The sequence below is a fragment of the Cupressus sempervirens genome, chromosome 7, assembly GCF_028749045.1.
Source record: "Cupressus sempervirens isolate cs-2001-9-10 chromosome 7, ASM2874904v1, whole genome shotgun sequence".
Lineage (NCBI taxonomy): Eukaryota > Viridiplantae > Streptophyta > Pinopsida > Cupressales > Cupressaceae > Cupressus > Cupressus sempervirens.
The window spans coordinates 381,839,053-381,866,635 of record NC_143124.1 but is presented as its reverse complement, the minus strand read 5'-3'; the positions used below and the strand labels follow the sequence as shown (position 1 = coordinate 381,866,635).

General features: G+C 36.2%; 2 protein-coding genes and 1 long non-coding RNA gene across 7 annotated transcripts; 2 read left to right on the top strand and 1 right to left on the bottom strand.

Moving 5' to 3' along the window:
• LOC149547077 (uncharacterized) lies at positions 1-26,206 on the bottom strand. 4 transcript variants are annotated; one of them, XR_016353826.1, is made up of 3 exons: positions 25,837-26,206; positions 25,559-25,726; positions 1-388 (listed from the first exon to the last, which is right to left on the bottom strand). It is a non-coding gene; the product is annotated as an uncharacterized LOC149547077 (long non-coding RNA). The 4 variants fall into 4 exon arrangements; XR_016353825.1 differs by having other exon boundaries at positions 25,886-26,206; XR_016353827.1 differs by lacking the exon at positions 1-388 and adding an exon at positions 2,409-2,996 and having other exon boundaries at positions 25,886-26,204.
• LOC149547079 (disease resistance protein L6-like) lies at positions 20,153-21,081 on the top strand. Its single transcript, XM_089791492.1, has 2 exons — positions 20,153-20,201; positions 20,303-21,081. The coding sequence occupies exons 1-2, from the start codon at positions 20,159-20,161 to the stop codon at positions 21,079-21,081; spliced, it is 822 nt and encodes a 273-aa protein (XP_089647618.1). The 5' UTR covers positions 20,153-20,158.
• LOC149547078 (uncharacterized) lies at positions 21,203-23,439 on the top strand. Of its 2 annotated transcripts, XR_016353824.1 has the most exons (4): positions 21,203-21,335; positions 21,432-21,704; positions 21,874-23,156; positions 23,324-23,439. XR_016353824.1 is itself a non-coding variant. In XM_089791493.1 (3 exons), exons 2-3 carry the CDS (start codon positions 21,510-21,512, stop codon positions 22,408-22,410), a joined length of 732 nt encoding a protein of 243 aa, XP_089647619.1. In that variant the 5' UTR covers positions 21,203-21,335; positions 21,432-21,509; the 3' UTR covers positions 22,411-23,302. The 2 variants fall into 2 exon arrangements, 1 of the variants encoding a protein (XP_089647619.1); XM_089791493.1 differs by lacking the exon at positions 23,324-23,439 and having other exon boundaries at positions 21,874-23,302.
• Positions 26,207-27,583: the final 1,377 nt, after the last annotated feature.

Sequence of the window (27,583 nt, the reverse complement as noted above, 5' to 3'; positions counted from 1 at the left end):
GAAAGCAAAAGGGTTAAATTCCTCCCTCCAACAGCTCAATACGTAAGGGGAAAAATACACAATGAGTTAGTGAACTCAGTGTTCTACGAAATATGAGATAGCCAGGAAGCGGATAAAAATGTGAAGCGAAAATAATACAATACCTGAAGATTGAAAAACCTCACAGGTAATGTGCTCAATCGAAATATGAGTCCACTAAAAAGTCACAACAAAGATTGGGTTTTTACCATTGCTGCCCCAAGGAAGAATGAATAAATAGAATGTGCCGATCGTAGAAATTCAACACGCAAATTGAATGCTAATGTCGGCTTGACAGCAATAAACATCGTCCAAGATAGTAAGTAAAGGACACGCAAATGAATGGAAACCACATTTTCTCCAAAGCTTGCTGTCACAAACAAACAATAAAAATTGTAAATGTGATCCACATTACGAAAGATCTTACAAAGATTTTCTTGTGGAAATTTGATTCAGCTTCTGTATATGACAAGACTATTGAGAAAAAATCTAACAAAGCATTCAAGTTCTAGCAAACAGTAAGGTCAATTATTGTACACCAAAGAACCATACAAACTATTCAGAGGACACCACAATCAAATTCTTACCATAATACAGTCTGCTTAATAAATACAAGAACTAAACCCACAGCTGTGGACTCACAGAGTGTGCTGGATAAATTATAAAGTGGACTCAAACATGGAGCCCTACTGCATGAAGTACAAACCAATTAAAACCCATTGGTTCAAGCAAAATGAGAAAAAGCATCCTGCCATTCGGCAGGAACTCACGGCATGATAACATACAAATAATTTCTTGACTACATGCAATAGAATCTTAATGTGTTTGTCAAAAGGAGGCAGTTGAGAACGCGTTGTTTACCTCCACAATTACTTCCATATATAGGAAGATACTGGCCTCACACCTATTGAACGGTTTGCAACTCTGAATGAGTGCAAAAGTTGACATTTGCATCACTTTTGGAGTCAAGAAATCAACATGATTACAGGTCACAGCTAAATTATGTTTTCGGTAGGAGATATGGGGGTCACTTCTCAGGTTTTATCTGTATTTTGATTACAAGTCCATATCTATATGTGGTATCTGCTAAGTTACAAATCATCTACTTAAAGGCTACGAAGTCTCTTGAAAAAGAGCTTGGTTTTATCATTTGGTTGAAGAGGCATATTCTATACCCTCAAGTAGAAGGTGCAGTCTTTTGGTGAAGCCTTCTCTGAGATCATACTTGTTTTATAAAGCAGTCATAGCTCAGAAACAATACGATATGATTTCTTTCCAGCCACTTGGTACAACAATTCACTGTTAGTCTCCTGGCGACCCCCACTTGGGTTTCATCTTTCAATACTAATTTCTTCCGTTGCTTCAACTGCTTCAACCTCTGCTACCGCCTCTGAAATTATTGATAGACTTCTTAATACTCGTGAGGATACACCAGATCTCAATCTAGAAGAACTAGTCCACATGATTGAGAGCGTTATTTCTCAATACAACACTAAGGTAGAAAACATATGTACCTTACAAGAATATCTATGTTTGTTTCCTTAATTCAAGGATGGTTTTGTATCAATAAGCTTGATCGTTGGTTGTAGGGTAAATGAAATCCATCTTATGTGGGACTAAATAATGGTGCAGCTGGCCCTCCTTCCGCAGGAAATACATTCAAATTATCCGAAGTGGTGTCAAAGCATGTCAAAATCATTTCTTTTCAGGTGATATTCCCCTCTGTAGGAACATGTACTTCCGGTCATATTCCTCCTAGCACAAAATGATTTAAGTTAGCAGAAAACTGAATTGTGTTTTCTAATTGGAAAGATTTTCTATTTTGATCAAAACATAGGTTAGAACTAGATTTCATTTACAATTAAATTCTACTAGTTAATTTTAATAGCCAAAAGAAAGGGAAATTGTGATCTTTAGTACCTCTGTGAAGTTAATATGGCTTTGTGGATCAGATGTAAAAGTCTCTTGGAGATAAACATGGGACAGCTATAGCAGTGTTGAATGCCATTGGAAATATGCATTGGGTTGGAGTGGGGTTCTTGTTGGTTGCTGCTGTCTTAGAAAGACTGGAAACAATAGAATCTAACAGAATGGAGCGCTTGAAGCTTCTCAAGTCCATGAATAATTTATGCAAGGTAATAATGCAACTCCAGTGTCTTCCTTGTCTAAAATATGAGATGCAGACAAGGATTAAAGAATCTTTACAGTTGATAGTTAAAGGAGCAATATTGTGGTGTTTTCAAAAGAAAAGAAAAACACTTGGAAGGTAAATCCAGACAAGTCCTTTCCCTTGCCAATTAGTAAAGGCTTCCAAAATTTGGCTGAAAGAAAAACTCATTTTCTATTTTCTTTTTCTTGCACGTTCTGCCCTTGTTAGTACAGATAAAAAATATCAAATCTACCTTTTCTTGCATATTAAGATAGTTTGAGGACTGCATACATTTACCAGGACCAAAGTTTATCAGAAGGTAGCAACCACAAAAAATATGATGATACTGATTCAGTTTTATGTCTCACCTGAGACTGTACCTACGGCTACAGATATATACAATAGCTTTCAACATATCACCTATAACATCCACTAGGATCCATCAAAAATATAAGAGAGCATTAAAAAAAAGTAAGTAAACTATCCAGCTTGATTAATCCCATGCATCAATTATGCTATTGCTGCACTCTGCCTCGGCACATTCAAAAGCTCCAATGGGAGGACCTACTGCAGGTGTACTTCCGGGTGTATCTTCCCAGGATAGTGCTCTTTTTTCCCATTGTTCTCTGATCTTTTTGTTCTCTTGATTGATATCAATGTGTTTGTTCTTGGTGAATTGCTTAAGACTCTCCAGCTCTTCCGGATTCAGCATATCCGAGTAGGTATTGAAGTAGTTTGCTGATTGAATGTCCTCTTTGTATATAATCATGGCTCCTCCTCTTACCAAGATCATGAATCTGTCTTTAGGTACTTCAAGCACAGCAGAGACCTGTGACATTATGTAAAAATGGGTGAGTTTAAGATTAAACCCAGTATGATCCCGTCTCCTGTTTCCAAAAATCTCTTTGTTTCTCTGCTTCCAGATGAACCACAGTATTTCAGCAGTAAGAATAAACCAAAAATTGTTCATTTTGAAATTAAAAATATCCACAAAACTAGTAAGGAGTTCATGCTACAAGAGATCTGGTCTAGAATTATGAATTCCATCTAACAGGTTGACCAAGAAAAAGAGACCAAATATTACTAGTAAATTTGCATTCAAATAAAAGATGTTCAAAGGTTTCGGGACAATTGCAAATGGAACAAGTTACAGCTTCTATACCAACAGAAGAAAGAACAGAACCCACAGCAAACTTATTAAGCAAAAGGATCCAATGAAAACAAACTTTCTTGGGCTCAAGAGGGAAGTGCCAAAACAATTCAAAAACAATGTGTCACCTAGAGACTGACCAGTTACAGCCTCAGTTTTGATTAATTCTGCTAAATGTGCCATTATCTTCTTTCAGCAAAGTGTACATTTGTTTAGTGGAAATATCTAATAGCATCTTACCATCAGACCATTTCACCTGATCAGTGTTCATAATCTTACCAGGAAAGAACCTGCCTGTAGCTTTTGAAATGAGAGTATATACTATAAATCTTCTTTTGAGAAGGGCAGGTATTGAATTTCTCCCTGATTTCTTCCCATGAATCCAATTGGTTGTCAAAAATAATATCCCTAATGTGAGGGATCTCTATAGAGTTCCAATACTAAGAAAAACAACATTGGGTTAAAGCAAGAGGTTTCTTGTTAAGATAAATGCCCCACCAAATAGATCCAACATCATATGTAGGATTGCTCCCAACATCATACTTAGAGCAGAGAAGATGTCCTACCCAACACCATGCTTTCCACAAAGAAGAAAACACATTAGATCCAAACACCTTGATGTCAAAATCACCAAAACAATATCAACTAGGGGGGTGTCCTTCCACTGCTTACCCTTTCTAATGGCTGACAGTTGTAGACTATTTCGCACAAGAGCTTTCCAAATTTCATTACCATGGAGAGTCTTGAATATCCATTTGGAGGCTAGTGCGATCCCATGAGCTTTCAAGTCCTTAAGCCCAAGGCCACCCCTTTCTCCTGGTTTGCAACACCAGTCCCAGTTTACATTGTGCCTTTTTTGTGCCCCATGCCATCTGACCAAAGGAAATCCCTCAGAATTTTATCAAGCTTCCCGTTTTGATATTTGACAAACAACCAAGAGGATGCATAAAAAATTGTATGGGAAGCCAACACTTTTCGAACTACTTGAATTCTACTAGCCAATGACAACATGAGTTTGACATTCCAGATACTGCCACATATCTTTGATGGAAGGGTCAATTGCAAAAGGGATGCCCAAATACTTAATAATGGTTGTGGGTCCTACCCATAACCATTCTCTTCTTTGCAGCCAATCTGGTGGTTCTTCATTTCAACCTAGCACTGTGGATTTATGAAGGGCGATTTTTGCACCTGATGCTAGGTAAAAAAATTGAAGTCTGTTCAGAACATTATCAAATTTATCTTCAGAAAGCTTGACAAACAGAGGAGTATCATCTGCAAACTGTTCATTGATTAATTCATCTTGGTTAGGTAAGGAAATACCTTTCATAGGGGGGCCAAAATCTGAAGCTCTGAGAACATAACATAACGCATCAGAAACAAGCACAACAAGTGTTGGAGCAATAGGACACAATTATCTGATAGACCTACCAAGAGGGGTGGGGTCAGAGATTTCTCCATTGACCTCAATAACAGTGGAGGAGTCTTTAGGGGGGGGGGGAACCAAATGCATGAAGCATATTAAAAACAAAGGGCCACTCCACTATGTCATATGCTTTTTCAAAATCAAGTAACACCATTACCACATTCTGGTTATCGGCCTTAGCCTAGTGTATTGCTTCCTAGCTAGAAACAATATTTTCTAAGATGTATCTGCCTTTAGTGAACCCTGTCTGAGTAACTGAAACAATCTTGTTGAGAATGCTAGCTATCCTTCTGGCCAAAAGCTTTGCAATAATCATGTAGAAAAGGTTCAATAAAGTAATAGGTCTCCAATTTCTGACTTGGGACTCCTCTCCACTTTTAGGAAGTAGTTTGATTATACCTCTATTGATATCCTCACCAAGAGATCCCTTCTCAAGTGCATCTTGATACATCTCCAAGAGTTCAAGGTTAATCCTGTCCTTGTTTTGCTTGTAAAACTCCACGGGAAGACCATCCAGACCTGGGAAATTCCCATTTGCCATTGAGCCTAGAGCGTCTTCAAAAGTTTAATGTTTTTACTAAGCATCTTCTCATCCTCCTTAGATATCTTTTTGGGAATCAATTTTATACATTGTTCCAAAGCCCTATGATTATCAGCCCCATCCTTTGATGCACTCATTATTTCTTTATTATCACTGGTGAATCCATTATGAGATTGAATGCCTCTAGTCATCTCTTTATTCTGTTTTGCCCTGATGATGTTAAAGAAATACTTGGTTCCTTTCTCACCATCTTTGACCCAGGTCATTTTTGCCCTAATTCTCTGCTCTGAGCAATCATAGTTCTAAATCTTTCTAAGCTGAATCTTAGTATGTATCAAGTTTCTTCAAGGCTTCTATCATTACCTTAGTCTGTGAGTCTCTTTCAGCCTCATTCAACTTCATTTGATAATACCATTCCTCATATTTCCTATCTTGGGCTTCCTTCTTACCAATAATTTGGAAAAAAAATCTCCAAGCATCAAACAAATGTTCCTAGGTCTCTCTTGGAGTACATGCAGTGTTGCAATACTTAGTAAGACAGGTTACCGTTTTAGTTACTTCAAGATTTTCTTGACCTTTAAGGAAAGGTACATTGAGCTTGAAGAGATTGTTTTTCTTCTGTGTTGAGATTACAAGGTTTAGAGGCCATGAAGGGCAATGCGAGCAGAGATAGGGGAGCCGTCAGAAATGCTGGCAGGTAGGACTCTTATAGGAGATTGGCTAGGACGATGAGAGAAGACAAAAAACAAAGGCATTCACATACATCCTATCAAGCCTGCAATATATCCTTTTCTTACTGGTTTGATTATTGCACCATGTGAACCAAATGCTATCAAATTCTTTCTTTTTTTTTGTTCTTCATAGGATCACAAAGGTTAAGTCTTCTTTTGAACTTAGTCCAGAAGAAAAATCCATTACCTTTCCAAATATTTTTGACTCCTCCATATTTATCACCACTACTCTCAATCATGTTATAGTCCCCCACCACAATCCATTTAGCAACAGGAAGGTTTATCACCAACCAATCCCAAAGAGAGGCTCTCTTCCTGTAGTCATTCAGAGCATAAATGTTACAAATCCCCACCTTCTTATCATCTGTATTGAATACAACCCATTGGGCTCTTTGGCAAGGGGAGACAACTTTAGTCTCAATTTTATGAGACTGCTCAAGGCCAACCAAAGTGGCTACCCTACCTTTTCCTCTATCATGATCAAAGTACAAAGAGGTAGCTTTTTCCCATAATTTTTTTAGAGTGTTAAAGGTAAGATAACCAGTTATGTAAATCTCTTGTAAACATATAATTACCTTATTGGTAAGCATATTACACCATTTCCTAACAATATACTTTATGTCAGGCATTTCAAGACCCCTTACATTCCAGCTATGTATGTTTATCATTATGAATTGTTTATGGATGGTTTTTCATTCTTATAAAGTCTATTCAAACACTCGGGCATATCAAGGCTTTTATGTTTACTTGCTTGCTCAATGGATTTAGCACTATTCTGAATTTCTGCCTTTCAAAGACTTTTCTTTTCTTTTTTGAACTCTTACTAACAACTTTAGTGAATTGGGCTTCTCCATTTTTCAACAAACCATTACCATCAACTTCAATGGGGACAATATGAGATGAGTTTACCTTTTCTACTGGAGAGTTCATGATCTCAAATGGGACATTTCTCTGCTCCAAAGAATTGTGTTCATTTCTCCTTATCTCTTTCCTTTTACATTAATATTTTTAAGTGTAATTTGTTGTGCATTCTTTTTGGTGAGCATATCATCTTTTTGAATCTCCCAAGGAATTGGGAGATATTGAGGATGACAACCAAAAGGGTTAGGGTAGACACTTACATTAGACCCATTTGTGGGTATCACATCCAAATCCTCTTCGAAGAGAGGGTTAGACAAGGTAACAAACTTTCCTTCTGGTTTATCTAGAGTACCATTGCTAGGCATATTCTTTTCATTAGAGGAGGCAACTTCATTTCTCCCTTCGTTAGACAAAGGGTTCTTAATATTTTCACCAGAAATTTCCTTCCTCAAAGGGTTAATAGAGTCATTTCCCACAGATGTGACATTGAAGACTTCTAGATATTCTTTAGGGATGAACAATCCCACCTTGTATGACTATTAAGCTTGCAATGCAAACAAGCTCCTAGGTTGCCAAGCAAGACAATTTCCCAATTGAAATTTTTCCTTCAATGTATACATAAATCCTTTTAGAAAAAAACATCTCAGAGTCTAGAGCAACGAGGATTCTAGCATTCAAATGCAAGATTCTGACCCTTGAATCCTCAGTTGAAGAGCATAGCCCAATGGTTCAAGCATATTAAGGATGAGGGTCAGAATTCAGGCTGGACCCCTCTCAATTTGACCCAATTTGGATAAGGACGAGCAATCACTTGCTCAACATTGTCATTGGGTGACCATGGAAAGGCCGTAAATAGGGTTTGGCCAACACTGAAGAAGTCATTTTTTAACACTTGCTTGTCATGAGATTTCATAAACATGAAAAATAAACCCTTCTAAATCATTCTACTAAAGCTTACAACAATTCTAGGCTTTTTTCTCCACACATTGCTGAACCAATCATCCAAAAATATTCTAGTAGGTAAAAATTTCATTATCCATGCAAACAAAAAATATGGCAATGTTCCGTAAATGAGATTACTCAAATTTAATAGCTTTTACCATGTCATCATTTACAGAGAGTGAAAGGGTTTTCACACTGGGCAAGAGGATCTTACTATCTTCTCCTTTGGAATCTGTAGCTTCCACGAGGCCTCTGTCTCCCATTCGATGTCCATTGGCATGGGATCCACTCCTCTAACTGCTCCCACAACCATTTTTCTAACAAATTCTCCATTGAAACACACTTAAGTTGGGTAGATTCAGTAACCACTGCCTTATACGATGGTTTGGTAGATTCAATATTAACATTTTCCACCCCACCAACAATACCGTTTGCATTAATTGCATTTTTCCTCTCATCATTAGCAATTGCATAACTTTCGAAGAGCATACAACAAATAATCAATTTCCGATCACAACAAATCAAACCCAAGATGGCACAATTCTTAGAAAGGAATGCATGTGCATGAGGGAAACAAAAAAATGCATAAAAAAAAGTCAGAACCACAATGCAAAGAAATGATAGAAGCAAACAATATTGCTTTTGTCAACCTTATAAAACCTTAAACATATGATCAATATAAAAGAAAACCATAAGAAGATACACATACATAACCATATATGTTAACTAGGGAAACCCTTGATCAGAGGTAAAACCTCAGTGGAGATGATACCCACAAAATGATATCCTAATATATAAGTTCCTTGTAAGAAGATGGACTTTGTTAGGAGCCAATGAAGTACATTTAGTACATATCAGTCCCTGTTAGGAGATTTTGAATTCCTATGAGGAGATTCCAACTGTGTTAGGAGTTGTAGAAGGTAGATGGACACACTGTCCAAACAGTTTCAGAGGCAAGACCACCGAACTTATTGTCCAACTGGCCTCTATATTATTCCTATCAGAATAATAGAAATGCAACTGATCTCAGCAACTCAAACTCTTGCTTTGTCCTCTTACCGTGCCTCTTTTGCACCAAATACTTCTCAAATCTCAATACCAGATTTGCAAACTTGCATCACAATGATCCCTTTGATCGCTTGCATTTATCACTTAACTTATCGCATTAACAAATTACTTGTATACACTCATACCCATTCCATCACAAGGAAAATAACTTTCCTTTATACCATGTCCTCAAAATAATTCATTAAGTTGGCCTTGAGGCTTTCCCAATTAAAATTACAATAACAAAATATTGTCGGTTCATAGTCTTTTTAATTTCTTACACGTGTGACCTTGGACTTTGTGCACTCACTGACATCATCATCAGACTGTCTTCTGTCTCTGTCTAACTTCGCTCATCCAAATTCTATCCCTGTTAGGGGATATAATCTGAACACCAGAAGCCACTTCTCAGGAACTTTATCTGCAAACTATCTTCTATAATCACAAATAACTCTTACCAGTCTTTGACTTTTTGCACGTGCTCTTAGCCACGTCATCAAGACACACTATAGAACATGTCATCAACCATGCTTAACCTCATCTTCAATACTCGATTTGTACGATCTCTATCTCTATCTGCTACTCTGCCAATCTTCACAGTATGTTGACATCAATAATAAACATAATCATGAATGCAACACACAATCATGCTAACTGTCTCTCCACTACTCTAGCAATGCTAGACTTATCAATCCACTACTCTAGCAATGCTAGACTATTCCTCCATAGGAATATCATCAGCATTCATGCTAACAATCTCCTCCTTTGGCATTGACGGCAACATAGATGAAAAACATCTAAATTCCAAGAATACCAAATCCAACTCTGCTTCTTTGATCTTTTGAAATCCTCTTCATGAATCTGAAACTCTTAGGAACAACTATTGCTCCCCCATTGATAAACTTCTCAATTGTTTATGCTCTTATGTACTTTCCCTTATTGACATCAATCTTTTCTTCTTCGTAACTCTCCCACATTCACAAGAGATTCTCTCATATGCATTCACTTCCCCCCCCATTCATAGGAGATGTTCTTCATGCACTACTTCTCCCCCATTGACATCAATGACAAAGGCATCATTATGTCAATCTGCTGCTTAATGTCTTCAACCAGCTCAAGTGTCCAAAGGCATTGCTAAATACCAGCTACCAAGAGTCCTTCATGACTCTGCTCAATCATAGATACTCCCCCATAGAGGAAGCATCAGCATTCAATCCAGATAAACAATAGTGCTTTGTACCAATGGACTGATGCAATCTCTCCATTGTCTACTCAAAAGTAGGAAAGGGCATAACTCCAAGCATACCTCACAAATATTCAAATGTATCCTTAGGCAAAGGCTTCATAAAAATATCTGTAATCTGCTCTTTTGTATTAACATACTCCAATCTGATCTCTTTCTTTGCAACTTTTTCTCTCAAAACATGATACTTAATGGATATGTGTTTTGTCTTAGAATTTAATACATCATTCTTAGACATACTCACTGTACTTGTGTTATCACAATGTATGATAACAGGTTTTGAAAACACTATCCTGATATCCTTCAACATTTGTTTCATCCACATGATCTGATTGAAATTGTTTGCTGCTGCTACATACTCTGCTTTTGCTATACTCTGTGAAATACAATCTTGTTTCTTGCTTAGCCAAGAAACCAATCTTCCTCCAAGGAAAAATGTTCCACCACTTGTACTCTTTTTGCCATCCATACTGCCTGCCCAATCCGCATCAGTATATGCACATAGAGTAAAGTCATTTCATTTATCATACCATAACGAAAAATAAGGTGTACCCTTCATATATCTAAATATCCTTTTACTACTGCATAGTGTGATTCCTTAGGATCAGCTTGAAATCTTGCTACTATGCCAATTGCATTTGCTATATTTGGTCTTGTGTGAGTCAAATATTGCAAACCTCCAATCATGGATTTGTACTGCTTTTGTTCAACCGTAGGTGTCTCATCTTTGCTAGATAACTTATGACCAATTATCATAGGTGTACCAACATGCTTACAACTTTCCAAGCCATATCTCTTTAATAAGTCTTTCAAATACTTAGTTTGTGATAGGAAAATACCATCACTGTTCTGGACAATTGGTAAACCCAAGAAATATTTTATCTTACCAATCATGCTCATTTCAAATTCATTCTTCATTTCATTAGCAAATTCATCACTTGCTTCATCATCACCTTCAAAGATTATATCATCCACAAATATTATAATAATCAACAAACCATTCTCAATTTCTGTCAAATATAATTATATAAGTTACTATCTGCAGTGCTTTTAGCAAATCTCAATTTTGTCAAATACTTATCCAACCTTGCATACCAGGTTCTAGGCGCTTGCTTTAGTCCATACAACGCTTTCTTCAGCTTGCATACCACATCTCTTTCTTCTGTCAAAAGAAATCCTTCAGGCTGTTCAATGTAGACTTCTTCTTCAAGTTCTCCATTCAGAAATATTGACTTCACATCCATCTTATACACTTTGAACTTCCTGTTTGCTGCATAAGCCAAGAACATCCTTACTACTTCAATTTTGGCAATAGGTGCAAATGTCTTGTCATAGTCTATACCTTCTTGCTATGAATATCCTTTGCATACAAATCTTGCTTTGTTTCTCACAACCTCACCTTGTTCATTCATCTTGTTTCTGAAAATCCATTTGGTTCCTATAAAATTCTTATCCTTAGGTCTAGGGACCAATTCCCATGTATCATTCTTCACATTCTGATCTAGTTCTTCCTTCATTGCTTGAATCCAATGATCATCCTTACATGTTTCATCTGCACTCTTAGGTTCAACTTGAGAAATCAACCATAGTTATTCATGTACTTTGTTTCTTGTCATAACTCCTTTGTCTTTGCTTCCAATAGTCTGATCAGCAAGATGATTCTTTGTCGAATTCTTGTTTGGTGTTGGTGTCATTGTCTCAACTATTACTTTTGGTCTAGGTTCAGATCTTGGTTCCTCTCTTTGTTCCATAACTTGAATATCATTCTGCAAATCATTGTTAGTCTCATAAAAGTCTGAAAATTTTCTTGGATAGGCTTAAGATTAGCTTCTTCATCATCAAAATTATAATCGAGCATTCTCTCTTGAACTCTAAACTTTTCATCCACTTTTACATATGCGCTCTCAACAATAGTCTTAGTTCTCTAATTAGAACATCTATAATATTTTCTTTTCAATGAATAACCAAGGAACATACTTTCATCGCTTCTTGCATCAAACTTAGCAATGTTATCATCTCTCTTGTTATAACATTTACTTCCATAAATGTTGAAATACTTCACTGATGGTGCATTTCCAAACCACAATTTATAAGGTGTCTTATTTATACCTTTTCTGATCTGCACTCTATTCACTGTATACACTGTTGTATTACCTTCTCTCCAAGATGTCTTTAATACATCATTCTCAAACAGCATAGCTCTTGTTGCTTCTGTTATAGACTTGTTTCTCCTCTCAGCTATACCATTATGCTCAGGAGTCTTAGGGTCTAATAGCTACCTCTTAATACAATTCATTTCACAAAAAGTATTAAACTCATTCGAGGTAAATTCTCCACCTCTATCTGATCTTAAACATTTAATCTTCAATCTAGACTCATTTTCAAGTCTATTCTTAAACAACTTAAACTTCTCAAATGCTTCAGACTTTTCTCTAAGGAATGCTACCCACATCATCCTAGTAATGTCACCTTTCATCGTAGAATCCTCTTTTTCTTTGTGGGTCACTAAGATTTGTGTAAATAATCTCCAATTTTGTTGTTGTAGAAAACTTCTTGCTAGGAAAATAATTTTTCTTTTTCTTAGCCATATCACATTCCTTGCACACAACATTAGTAGGCTTCACAATTTTTGGTAAATCCCTAACATAAAATGTAGTACTTTCTTTCACAATATTGTCAAAATTTATATGATAAAACCTTCTATGCCACAACAACCTGTTATCAACTTTAGCAACCAAACATGTCATCTCTATAGGATTTAGCTGAAAAACATTACCTCTGGATCTTGTACCAGTGTCAATCATCTTACCATTCTTGTCCTTGATGATGCATGTTTTCTCTATGAACTATAATTGATATCCCTTATCAACCAACTTTCGAACACTCAAAAGGTAATGTTTTAATCCATCAACAAAATAAACATCATTTGTATTAGTTTTCCCATCAAGAGTAATAGATCCTATTCGCTTCATATGACAAGTCACATTGTTACCAACTCTAACAATTCCTTCATCATGGTTGTTGAAGTTAACAAATTTATTTATATCACCAATCATGTGATGTGAACAAGCACTGTCTATGATCCAATCAGATTTCTTCTCAACTTGTGACACTAGGGCTTTCTCTTCTCTGACTTCCTTTTCAGGATTTTCTTCTTTTATAGCTACAAATCCTAACTCATCATCTCTCACTCTTTTCCTCAAATTCATCATCATCATTTGCATACAGGCATTCTCTAGGTCTTCTAGACTGGAAATTCTTTTTGTACTTCTTTACTCTTTTAGGACACTTAAAACCATAATGACCAAATTCATTACAAGTCAAACATTTAAATATTTTCTTACCATTAGGTTCTCTGTTCACAAGCAAGGCTATTCCTTCTTCAATCTTTCTATCTTCCTCAGATCTGGATCTACTACTGCTAGCATAATCTCCACTAGTGCTTGCACTCCTTGATAAGGAAGGGCGAACACTTAATGCACTAAAAGTAGTCTCCACTCTAGGTAAATCTCCAAATTGTTTCAAACTTACTTATGTTGCCTCCAATCTTCCAAGAAGAGTCTCTCTAGAAAATTTCTTAGTACAAGGTATCACTTGCTCAATCATCTACAATGTCTGCTTGCATGTGGTGTCAAAGTCTTCAAGATCTTCCATATGATTTCATCTTCATCTTTAGTTCCATTACAAGATTTTATTCCTGCAAAAATCTTTGATTGTTTGCCAATATAACTTCTTACAGATTCATCTTACATCATTTTAACCTCTAGAAATAAACATATCCAATTTTGCAATCTAATTCTCTTAGCATGCTTATTACCTTCAAAAGTAGATTCCAAAGCTTTCCAAATTCCATGAGATGATACCAAGGATTTTACATGACTATACTCATTTTCAGGAAGAACTGACAAAAGTGCTTCTCTAGGAAGCATATTACATATGAAAAAATCTCTTTCAGCTTCACTACATTCTTCAAGTTTGTTTTCTTCCACAATGGTCTTCTCATTCTTACTAATCAGCCAATATCTTGGACCCAAGCATGGCAAATGTGTCTTCATCTTCTCTTTCCATCTGTCATAGTTAACTACATCGAACTTAGGACTTTCTATCTAAAATGACCTGCCATTGATCTCCTAAACTTGTTAAGTTTTTCCTTCAAGGACCTGATGCTCTGATACCAATAGTTAGAAAGTAAAGTCCACCAAGATAACTGAGGTGGGGAGGGGTGAATAAGTTATCAGATCAATATTACTTTTATCAACCTTATTAAACCTTAACATGTGATCAATATAAATAGCAACCATAAGAGGATACACATACATAATAACACTAGATATGTTTACTAGGGAAATCCTCAATTAGAGAGAAAAAAGGATGATACAAACAAAATGATGTACCAATATATAAGTTCGTTGTAAGAGGATGGACTCTGTTAGGAGCCAATGAAATACATTCAATACATATCAATCCCTGTTAGGAGATTTTGAATCCCTGTGAGAAGATTCCAACCCTATTAAGAGTTGTAGAAGGCAAATGGACCCATTGTCCAAATAGCTTCAAGGGCAAGACCACCAAACTCACTGTCAAACTGGCCTCGGTATTATTCCTTTCAGAATAATAGAAATGCAACTAATCTCAACAACTCAAACTCTTGCTCTGTCGTCATACCATGCCTCTTTTGCACCAAATACTTCTCAAATCCCAATACCGGATCTACAAACTTGCATCACAATGATCCCTTTGATCGCTTACTTGCATTTACCACTTCACTTATTGCATTCACAAATTATTTGCATACACTCATACCCATTCCATCACAAGGAAAATAACTTTCCTTTATACCATGTCCTCAAAATAATTCATTGAGTCGGCCTTGAGGCTTTCCCAATTACAATTACAATAGGACCTCAATAAGATAACACACTACAATACATCTTTTTCACAATTACAAAATATTGTCAGCTCATGGTCTTCACAATTTCTTACACGTGCCACCTCAAACTCGCACACTCGCTGACATCATCATCAAACTATCTTCTGTCTCTAACTTCACTCATCCAGATTCTATCCCTGTTAGGAGATATAATCCGAACATCAGAAGCCACTTCTTAGGAACTCTGTCTACAAACTATCTTCTATAAATCACAAATAACTCTTACCAGTCTTCGACTTTCTACACGTGCTCTTAACCACGTCATCAAGACACAACAGAACAAGTCCTCAACCGCACTTAACCTCATCTTCAATACTCGATCCATATGACCTCAATTGATGTCTACTACTCTGCCAATCTTCACAGTATGTTGATATCGATGACAAACATAGTCATGAATGGAACACAATTATGTTGTCTCTCCATTGCTACAACAATGCTAGTATACTCCCCCATAGGAATATCATCAGCATTCATGCTAGCAACAATCACAACAAGGACATGTAAGAAGGTGATGATACCAATGAAAAAAAGTAGTAAAACAAGAAAAACCACTCGAAAACTTGTAAATACAAGGGCAAAATCTTCGAGGGGCCACTTGTTCCTCTTCATAGTACCCCACTTGTGGAACCATTCTTTCCTTGATTTCTACTTTTGTGTCTCCAATATAAATCTATACTTAAAAATTAATTAATCATGCCAAGCACATTTGATGTTTCCTAGCACATTTATCGCTATACAGTAAATTTTGCTTGTGTTACAAATGAAGTTATAAGCTTTTTTGAGGGAGGTAGAATTCTTTATGTACAAATCACACCACAACTACAAAATGACTACTTGGGAACAAACAGGAAAAGCACCTATACAAGTGCTTGCATTTGTGGGTAAGATGGCTTTTACCTATGACAAGTAGAAGGTATTTTTTTTTTGTAATCTATCAAATTACAATGTTTTATCATGATTCACTTATATAGTTTTTGAACCAAACTCATTGAATGCGTACTTCATGGGTAGTGTTTTGGAAGAAATCATCTCTCATGAGCATGAATGGTTCAGTTATCATCCATTGCATTTAGTATATTCATAAATGTGAAACATTGGAACTTCCCGGGAAGTCACCTATCCTAGGATTACTCCTACTTGAGTGTGCTTAACCATAGAGTTTCCCCCAAGGTACAAGCTCGCTTAGCTTTCTAGCCCATTTGGAAAACCTTCAGCAAATGTGCCTTATAAATCAATTCACAATGGAGCACTATTAGCTCATTTGTTGATGACAAGGTGTTTTTTGTAGTGTGTCAAATTATAAAATTTTATCATTATTCACGTACATTTTTTTTTACTCGCACTCATTGATTATGTTTCATTAAGAGTTGTTCACATCAATCTATCTCTCATGACTATGAATAGTCTACTTAGTACTCATTGCATCTAGGTAATGCTCGAAGGGTGAAACATTGACACTTCCTAGGAGGTTCCCCATTCTAGTTATACTCCAACTCAAGCCTTGAGCATGGAGTTTCCCCTAAGATCATGTCCACCTAGCTTGGTATCATATGTTGATGTGAGCTTTGTTCCACTAGAACATGCAAAATCAAATACTTCATGTTTTAAGGAGAAACAAACACTCAATCCTCTCTTGATATAAGGTCATCTCTCATGCTAAGCTTGCAAAGTAAGATCATGAAATGACTTCAAGTTTCTTTCTTAATTGTGGAGTTCACCCAATTTTATGATGTGATATGTTGGTTATGACAAAGGGACTTACATTATTCAGTCAATGGATATGAACTCTTGCACTTCTAAAGATTTGGCTCTGCAATGTGCAATGAAAATAATGTTCAACTTTTCAATCCTCCACTTCAACTTAACTTCTACTACTACTTCTATCTCTAGCAAGGAATCATGGATGACTTGGACTCTACTAGGTGTAATCTCACCAGTGACTCCACCCACCTAGTCCAAGCTTCTAAGGAATACACAAATGATTTCCACATCAATATCCTCTCTCCAATCCCATCATTTGAATGCAAACTAAAGATTGAACAACAATTGAAGTTTTCATTGGCTTACCACGCAAAGCACCCTTACCATCGGCAAGAGGTTAGAGGTCCAGATTTGTTAGAGTCAAACAAGTAAACATCTACAACAACTTCCATTCAAGTAAACTACTTCAACATGAAAAGAAATCTACTCCAAGTGAAAAATTGAGGAAACCATGCAACACTTCAAAGCAATAACAAGTAATCCACCATGAAGAACCAACAATGAATTATCAATTAATTTGACAAGCATCATAGCAACAATTTGATCAAGTCTTTCCCTTAGCTATCCTACTCTACTCTCCTAGGTCTATACTACCTCCAATGTTTAAGCTAATCTCTTGAGCCCCTCTAATCTAATACATTACAAACGGCAAGGCCTTGGCCTTTGATGGTAGTTCAGTTACAATAAAGGGCCAAGATCGATTGAAGATCAAGGGCCAAGATTTCTTCCCACAAACCATAATTAGGATTGCCAAATTTGCAACAACAACAACACTCTGATCTTCAAAGTTGTTCCAAGAATGAATTTCCATTCAGCTCTTTTCCTCCTCTAATTCACCTTGCAAAACAAAGGAGAAGAGCATTAAGCTTGTGAGATAAAACTGAAAATAAAATCACATCAACAATATACAAACTCTATCCCAACTTCAACCAACAATTTTTCAAAGTCGAGGCAAATCACAATCCAAAACCATTTGTTATTATTATTGTTATTTCTAATTCTTGTCACTTTCTCTCTCCTCAATTTTTTTAGGAGTAGGTGGTTTTGGTAACTTACAAAGGATAATAGTTGGCTGGGGAAAATCCTGAGAGGAGGAAAATTCCTGAAGATGCGAAGTTTTCCTAGGACTCGATGTTCTTAAAATGTCCTTGTTTAAATGTTCCTTGGTGATTCCTTGCTCTACTCTTGTTCATGGTGTTGCCCTAATGCCATAAATCAATCTACTAATGTCTTAGAGGATGGTAAAACTTGGGAGACTCGGAGTGGGGAAATTTCCGAAGATGCAAAATTTTTCCAAGAGGAAAATCCTTCAGAAAGTTATCAATTTCTTCCCCTCATTGTTCTAATATTGCAATGCTCAATTTGCCACCGAATAAAGGCTTCCTCAAGCACTTGCAAAAGGCTTCCTCAAGCATTTGCACTTCATTTTTCCAAAAGGGGGAGTCTTGAGATTTTTGGGAGAAATGGGGAGGTAGGGGAATTTCCAAAGATGCAAAATTTCCACCAAAGGGAAAAATTTTGAAGTTGCAAAGTTTCCACTAGAGGGAAAATCCCGAAGTTGTGAAGTTTCCATTGGAGGGACAATTTCAAAGTTGCAAAGTTTCCATTGGAGGGACAATTCCGAAGTTGCGAAGTTTCCATTGGAAGGAAAATTCCGAAGTTGCGAATTTTGTATCGAATATGGCTTCCTCACAAACTTTTTCCTAATTCTCAAACATGCAACCCCCTTCTCTCTCGAGCTAAAAGTTCCACTCTACTCTTGGACTTAGCATACGAAAATTCCTCTAAAGTGGCTCCAAAGTGCTCACACAAACCTGAGACAAAAATTGCTTCATGATGAGCCAAAATTTCATAAACTCACCCTGGACTTAGAGAGTTGAAAAAAATGTTGCCAACCAAAACTGCCTAAGACAAAGACTCCTACTTGCTAAAACGAAAAGAGGGGGTCCCTATTTTTAATGGGGCGATGGTGTGAAAACCACACAACACCATATTTGCCAAATTGTTAAAAGTATTGTACCTCATGAAACATTCATATAGAGCTCTTTCAAGTCACCCAATGACAAGTATGAGGTATTTCTCACAAATGTATCAAGTTATTGATTAATTTTATTGGTATTCAATTGCATAGTTTTTTGAGTCAAATGAATTGCCCATGTTTCATGAGTGATTTTATGAACCCATCTCTCATGAGTATGAATGAATTAAGAATATAGGACTCCTTGGGAGGTTACCTAGGCCACTACAACTTTGACTTGAGTGTATTTAAGTTAATTTAACCATCAATTTTCTCCCAAAATCAAGTCCACGTAACTTTCTATCCCATTTGCAAAAACCTTCAACTCATGTTGTGCCTTAAGAATCATTCATTATAGAGCCCCTTCATCTCATTCAATGATAGGTAGGAGATTTTTTTGTTAAATCAAATTATGATGTTTATTAAACTCCATTACATAGCTTTTGAGCCCAACACATTGATCCATCTTTCATCGTAGCAGTTCACATAAACCCATCCCTTGTGAGAACGAATGGTACACATTGCACTTATTGCATCCAAGTGATGCTTGCAAGGGTGAAGCATTGAGACTTACCATGAGGCCACCATCCTAGTAATACTACTACTCAAGCACTATTAAATATGAAGTTTTTCCCAAGATCAAGCCCATTTAACTTGCTGCCGCATTTGCAAAACCTTCACCAAGTGTTGCACCTTATGGAATTTTCATCTCAAAGCCCCTTTAGCTCATCAAATGATAGATACAAGGTCTTTTTCACAATCTATCAAATTAATTTTTTTGTTGAGATTCATTTATTGGTTTATAAATCAAACTTATTTATGCATTTTTGATACCATCATCTATAGATAGAATTGTCATAAATACACTGGAATAAATTGTGCATTTGGAAGAACTGTGGATTAGAATCCAGATTTGAAAAATGACAAGTTTGAAATGTTTCAAGTCCATTTCCTTTTGTACATATACCTGGTAGAGCACTTGTCAGTTGTGTAGAGTCTAGACCTACTCCAAACATGTGAGAGTGACTGAAATAGTTGATGCCATGCAGTATTGCCCCTAGATTGTTTACATGAAAAGAGCCATAACAAGATAACTAAATAGTAAATACTCACCCCTTGCTTAGTTTTCCAAGAAACATAAATGCTCAGAAATATATTAAGAAAGTTGGACTACCCGCAAGCAATATACATAACACATTTGTTAAATTCTTGATGTAGATTGTACATGGCTTCAAGAGACAAACAAGACCTTGAAGAACTTAGCATTCAAGTGGATGAGATATGCAAGACATTAAATGAACAGATTAGTGTTTGTATTTTAGATGATATTCACAGTACTATGGCAAGAAGCAACCCACAGGCTTCTTCCTTGAATAGTGCAGGTAAATTGCTTGAATGTACTGTTCAGCTATTTGCTAAAAGTAACTGATGATAATATATTAATATGTAAGTTCTGATTTCATTTTGTCAACTTTGAAATCAGTTAGAATAGAGCAACAGGTAACTAAAGTCATTGAACTACTTGATTGGGAAAATGACAAGCCAGTTGTAGCAGTTGTTATACATGGAATAGGAGGAGCTGGGAAGATGACTTTAGCTGATGCAGTTTATGTATCTCTGAAAGAGAAACTCCGTGGTTGGAAACATTCCAAAGCTACTCTCATCCAAAACCTAGATTTAGATCCCAAAATAGAGGAACTGCAATCCCAGATTGTGCAGGATTTGACTGGTGTGAATCAAAAGGTAAGAGTCTATAAAAGTGGACAGCAATGCTTAAAAGATATAATGGAAAAAGAAACTGTTTTCTTATACATTGACAATGTCTTGAGGAGAGACCATCTGGAGAAGCTTCTACCTAAGGGGATAACAGGTCCCAAAAAAATACGGATGCTTCTAACAGCTAGAAAAACAAATATATTGGGAGTGATTGAGGACTGCAGGATTAAACCCTGTAAAATTTATCCTATGGAACCTCTTTCTCTTGATGCAGCCCTACAAATGTTATGCAAAAAGATAGATAGAGAACAGGACATTCATTCAATATTGAATGAAAGACCTCAGGCCAAGGAGATAGCAAAGAAATGCAGTTGCTGTCCTCTGTTTTTGGAAGTAGTAGGAGCATATCTCCATAAACGAAAGAACAAATATGAAGCTTATGAAAGACTACTTAATTGGCTCCAAAGTGGAGAAGCTTTTAGTGGCTACAAGGAAGAGGATTTTGATGAATCAAGGATTCTCTTTGCATATGAGAAACTTCAATGAAGTGCTCAGGAGGCCTTTCTTGACATATGCTCATTCTTCTATAGTTGGTAGTGGGAAGAAGTTGCATGCATTGTAGGAGAGGAAGAGCTTGAAAGCTGCTCAAAAGAATTGAGCACGAAGAGGGTTATAACGTCAAAAGAAAAGTAAACAGGATAAGCATTCATGATCTCCTTCTTGCAGCTGGTCGTAATAAATCAAAAGACAACCGTTTCAATAATGTGGGTGATTTTTCTGCAATCCTTAACAATGAACAGGTATGAAACCCTATTACTATTCATATTAAATTTATGCCAGTTGTTGCAAGATGTTTCATATAAAGTTATGTTGTTGTGGCCTCCTAATGTCTACAGGCTCTCCGCCAAATAAAAGGAGTTTGGTTGCAATGGAATAAGAAGCCTTTTCATCTATTAGCAGAAAAGTTGGATACAATGTGTGGGTCTTTACGAGTATTTGCAATGGGAGACTCAATACTTGTGAAAGGAAAATGCAGTCAACAATTTAACAAGCTGAGGTTTCTTCAGGTGGGAAGAGTACCCAATATTCCATTTGATGTTTCAAGATTAAAGTGTTTGACATTCATGGATTATAACTCTGAGGGCAACACGATGTTGAATCTGTCCCAGGTCTGTAATCACTTTTTGTCTATGTTTTGTCTTTGACGACTTTTATCATAAACACGTGGTATGCAACATTTTTCTCGCTAAAATTTGAATGCTAGACTATCCTACAACAATTTGTGATTTAGTAAGAAGATTTCAGTGGATGTGAGCTAATATTGTTCTTTGGTTTCAGATAAAATCAAAACTCAAAGTGCTTAAGCTATCAGAACAAAGCATGACCCATCAAAATCTTGAAATCAATCCAGTTACAGTAGCAGCATTTAAGGACCTACGAATATGTGTGTGGCATTTTTGTAAATTGGCAAAAATGCCTAAAGCATTTCAGCAGCTTAGCAAATTAAAGCAGTTAGATTTGTCAAGATGCCAATTCACAGAAATTCCTGAGAGTTTTGGTCAATTATTTTCTTTGGAAAAGTTAAACCTGTCCTTTTCTCAAGATCTGAAAGAACTGCCAGATTCGTTGGAGAAGCTCCAGTCTTTGCAGGAATTAGTTTTGAGTTATTGTAGGAACCTGAAGAAGTTGCCAGAAGGGTTTGGCAAATTGAAGGCTCTTACTATGCTTGACTTAACATACTGTGGGAGTTTGCAGCAGCTTCCAGGCAGTTTTGACAAGCTTTACTCATTAAGATCCCTGTGGTTAGAACATTGCAGCAGTTTATTTGGGCTCCATGAAAGAATTGGGAATTTAACATCCTTAACTTCTTTATGATTAGGCAAATGTGCAAATCTGAAAAGTCTTCCCAATAGCATCGGAGAGTTGTCATCATTGTCAGGGTCCATATCACTTAGTGGGTGTTCAAGTTTGACAGAACTACCAGAAGAAATTTGTGAACTTACAATGATTAAAAATATTTCACTGGCAAGGTGCTCTAGTTTAAAAATGCTTCCCCGTCAGCTCAGAAAACTCAGTTCCCTTGAAGATTTAGACTTGCAAGGATGTGAAAACTTACAAGAAATGTGTAATAACTTCCACTGCTCGGTAGCGTTAAGAAAATTGAACATGTTCAATTGCTGGAGTTTATCAAAGTTACCTCAAGGTTTTGGTAGACTTAGCTGTCTGGAGGAGTTGGGATTATCAAGATGCGACAAGCTAGAGGAATTGTGCAGTGACTTCCATTGCCTAAGAACATTAAGAAAATTAGACTTGTCTCAATGTACTAGTTTGTTGATACTTCCTGAGCAATTGGCAATCTTGTTTGTTTAGAAGAGCTAGATCTGTCAGGATGCTCTCAATTGGAATATCTCTCTGAAGATTTCCATTCCTTACCATCTTTAATAAGATTGGGACTCACAAATTGTGAGAGGTTAGAAGGGAAATGGATGGATAGTGTTGTGGCAATTCAGAGCCTTTGGCGTGTAGACATTAGTGGAAGTGAAAAGCTGATCAAACGATGGATGGAAATGCATAGGGAAAAGGATGACTGGCATGCGGTAGTGGTAACAGGAAAATTGCAGGTATAGCTGTGATTTATTTCAAAGTTAATAGTAAATACTTATTCAGAGATTTAAAGCTGTAATATATGCAAAGAAAAACATATGGTTTCTTTATAAAGATGCAGATGGTTTAAAGAAACACCATGTTTGTTTATTGCAAGAAACTTATTGTTCTTTATTGTTGAAAGCAACAATATCAAAGTTCTTCAGGGAAGAAAGAATTCTCATCGACGCTCATCAACAAGCATTCTGTTCATACTTTCTTCAGCCAGAGACTGCCCTTATCTTAATCATTAGTTTGCATTCCACTGAACCCGTGGTATGGGAATTACTGGAAAAAAATCTCCAGAGGCTGGAATCCAATTGTAAACTCTTCAAACTCATATATGTCGGCAAGGCATTCAGTTCATTACCAACTAATTTGATTGACAGGATACTGGCTTACACACCTGAAAACTCCCAGGGTTCCTTACTCTTGGATAAATTATTTTCTTTGTATCCTACTCATAGCCAGCATGTCTTCTGTACCACTGATGGTTTCCAAGAAAATGGCATAAAATGTTTCACAGCATGGGTAGACATCTCCTATATACTTAATGAGGTTAAATTCTTAATCAGAATCCTGAGAGAGAGCAATATTGAATTATTGAGAGCATTGTTGGTGACAACAGAAACAGATTTTCTTCTGCTTAAGAACAAACAACGGGTATTAAACTTTTTAAAGCTTCTATCTGGTATTTTTCATTAAAACTTGGAATTCGATAGTAAATTGAAAGCAAATTTTGGTACTAAGTTCTTTTACACTGATAATTGCAGTTGCAGATCAGTGACTTGCACGGAAAAATGCTATTATTATTGATTACACCCATAAACATGTCTGAAATACAGATTTCAGCTTTGAAAGATATGTATCTAAAGATTTTAGACAGACATGACTATCCAGCAGAAGTTGTTTGTATCCCAAGAGTGGATTGGGGAAGGCCAACTTGGGTTGAATATGAGAGATGTGCTACAAATTCTCCATGGCTAGTGGTTCCGAATCCATGGCTAATAAATCCAGAATCATTACATCATTTGGTTAATACAGCAACTGCACTTGTTGTGCTAGATGCAAAGGGAATGATTTCCTGCAAAGATGCATTGCCTATGATTGAAAGGTGGGGGTTAGAGGCATATCCATTTTGTCAAAGCCGTGAAGATGAACTCAGAAACCTAGAGTGGGAGGGACTCAAGATCCAAGCTAGTGTGCAATTTGTCTTTCAAAATCTGCAATCATCTCAATTGAAGGTAAAGTGCATTCAATCAAATTCCATATATAATTACAGAGTTCTTTTGATCTCAACAAAAGCCTATCTTAGTCTGAAAATAAGAATTTATTTATGTCAACAGTAGATTAATATGATTGCTCCTGTGATGACAGATAAAAGAGGCTATTCACCATGGAGAAACAATTTTCTTGTGCACGGGTTCCCTTGAGAAGATGTTAGACTTTGTGCCTAGTTTGAATTTTGCATTGATGAAATTGAAAATCAAGAGCAATGTTCTGTATGTAGGGAGGAGACGTATATATATATATGGATGGATGCCCAAGAAGCGGCCAATTATGAAATGAAGAGAGAGGCAATATCTAATATTCCAAGTCTGTCATTCTTGGATGCACATAAATTGTGGCAGCGTATTGTACATTTGTATAATGACCTGAGGAGTACAAGATATAATGAAAAAACATTAAAAGTAAGGAGATTAGTATCAGTTCTCTTGAATAAAGCCAACAGAGATGTGGAGCTAATTGTGATTGGTGAAGATGGGGAGATAGTGACTGGGAGGGGAAAGGAAATGGTAGAGGTGCTGTTGAAGGGTGGTAAGGATGAGGAAGAATTGTTATGTGATATTAAAAGCAAGGGACTAAGACAAGTTCTACATAAGAGATAGAAAGATGACATAGTGTCCAACGCTCTTTATCACCAACTCAAAACTCTTACATGAGTATGGTCACTCTATTACTCCAGAAGTATTAAGTTTCTAAAATGTACCAGAATTCTCGGAATACAATAAGGACAAGGAAAAAGGAAGTTTAATGGCTCGAATTACAATTACATGTTATGAGATCCACATCTACGAAGTGCATTTGAAATTTGAGAAATTTTAAAAGTAAAATGAAATAGACCGAAATATTTTCATCTGTAATAGACCGAAATATTTTCATCTGTAATAGACCACATTAAAAAGTGATGAGTAAAAACTTTTAAATGGATTTGGTAAGTAGTAAGGAGTGTAAAATGGATAGTCCTCCACAATCATGTTTCAACATTTTAAAAGGCAAACAACTCTTGGAAATGGATTAGTAATGAATTTCATTGGTAGCACCTAGATACCTTTGGAGGCCACATATACAGGGATAGGGAGGTGCATGTAACACATACCTTACACAGGAAGCCCGAGTAAGTAAACAGTCTTTAGTGCGTCCTACATGCAGAGCGGCCATCTCTAAATAGAAGTGAATTCGACTGCATTGAAATTTAGAAATTTTGGACTGTCGCATGGAAGCACTGCCATATTGCCTTCTTCTGGGTTCCATTCAAAATGTTATACTGAAAATTCAAATATGAGAAATGATTAACGCATAGGATAAATCCAATATTGAAAATTCAAATAAGAGAAATGATTGATGGATAGGATAAATCCAATCCATATATATTACTAAATGTTCCTGACTCCCATTTCTGGAAAATGTTGTGAAAACTTTGAACCTAGAGCATTAAAAGTGTATTCTCCCACTCCAAAGTTGCATAACGGGAGTTTGAAACTGTTTAGTCTCATCCATGTTGTGCGAGTCAGACGCAACCCACCAGGGTGCCTTGTATTTTCTGGTTTAATGACAGATCTCGCGATCTATTAGATTGGATTCGCAATGCATGTCTGTTTACAAATCCTTTGTTGATTAGAAGAAAAAGCCACATTTCAAGAAAAGGCATTTGTACATAGGAGAGCCCTTGTTACATGTCCAAGGTGAGTATAAATGATAGAATTGGATAATGAAATCTCTCACCTTATGAAATGTGGTTATGAAATGTGGATAGGTAATAATGCGATAACACTATAAAACATGGATCACCCATCAAAGGTGGAAAGTACATTTACAATGGGTGGATATGATAGATTGATAACATGATAAGTTCGTTTAAAGTGGAAACACTCTAAATAATCTTATTTAATTATCCAAATAAGTTTAACTAGAATCTATCAAGGCAAAATATCTTAATTAGACTAACAAGAGTCTATAGACTTAAAAAACATGTGTACCATTTTTTAATAACTTTCAACCTTCCTGTCTAGATTTTAAATGAATTATATATCTTCCATTGTATTGATTCTATTGCATCTAGTGTATTGATTATATTGCATTTTTTATTCTTGTCATACTCAATCTCTTTTGTTATTGTGATTTTCACTTGGTCTCTAGATCTTTTTTGGATATCTTCATAGCCATATATTACATGGTATTAGAGATTTTAGAGTGACTTTGGTTTTCCATCAGAGATACTTTTTGAGCAAGTTGGGGTTTGGCTTTTGTGATTTTTTGTTTCTAGTCAAAGTTGGAGTTTGTTGGGACAAATTTGAGGCTTCTATCGGATCTATAAGATCATTTTCAATCAAATTTACCCTTTTTTTCTCATATCTGACACTAAAGGTCAAATAATACAATTGTTTGAAGGTGGAAGGTGGATTCAAGTCCCAAGAGAGATCTACAATTTTGGAGTACTTTGGGCCAAATCAAAACATGGCATCATGCTTAGAATGCATAAAACCCCTAGAATCAATTGTTGAATGAGGTCGTGTGAACTTTCGCAAGGTGATCTTGTATCCCCCAACCCTTTTTTGTGAATTGTAACTTAGTATATTATTTATTAATAGAAAATGACCATTACTTAAAATAAAATAATAATAATAATAAATAAATAAATAAATCATCCAAATTGGAGCAATCAACTCAAAACATCAAAACAATTACCCCTCCCTACTGTATGAACACAATTATTATTTGGTAGTATGATTTGTAAAAATATCAAAATTTCAATATAGTTTATATACAAAAATCAAAGTTTAAAAAGGTTTTCTACACAACGCTATTTTTAAAAGAAAATCTTCATAATAATTTTTTTTAATCCAAGTATTAGTCTATAGAGTACTTTTACAACGGAATTGGCCTACACAAATAATACTTGCACAATAAAGTACCTATCATGTGCCACACTTAAATTGTGCCACACTTCTATCATTATGTATTGTCGCTTCTTCAAAATCACTAGAACCATTGCATGCTATGTCAACAATTTAGGACACATCATCAAGTGTCGCGTCATCACCTCTACTAGGTTTACTACATGATTGCCACATTAGAAAATCACTAGGTGTTGGCTTGTATGCCACAAATAGCAAATGCATGT

Coding starts and splice junctions, on each gene's coding strand:
- LOC149547078 (XM_089791493.1), top strand. CDS start 21,510: ATGTGTGGGTCTTTACGAGTATTTGCAATGGGAGACTCAATACTTGTG. Junction 21,705..21,873: donor CGATGTTGAATCTGTCCCAG/GTCTGTAATCAC, acceptor CTTTGGTTTCAG/ATAAAATCAAAACTCAAAGT.
- LOC149547079 (XM_089791492.1), top strand. CDS start 20,159: ATGGCAAGAAGCAACCCACAGGCTTCTTCCTTGAATAGTGCAG. Junction 20,202..20,302: donor TTCTTCCTTGAATAGTGCAG/GTAAATTGCTTG, acceptor CTTTGAAATCAG/TTAGAATAGAGCAACAGGTA.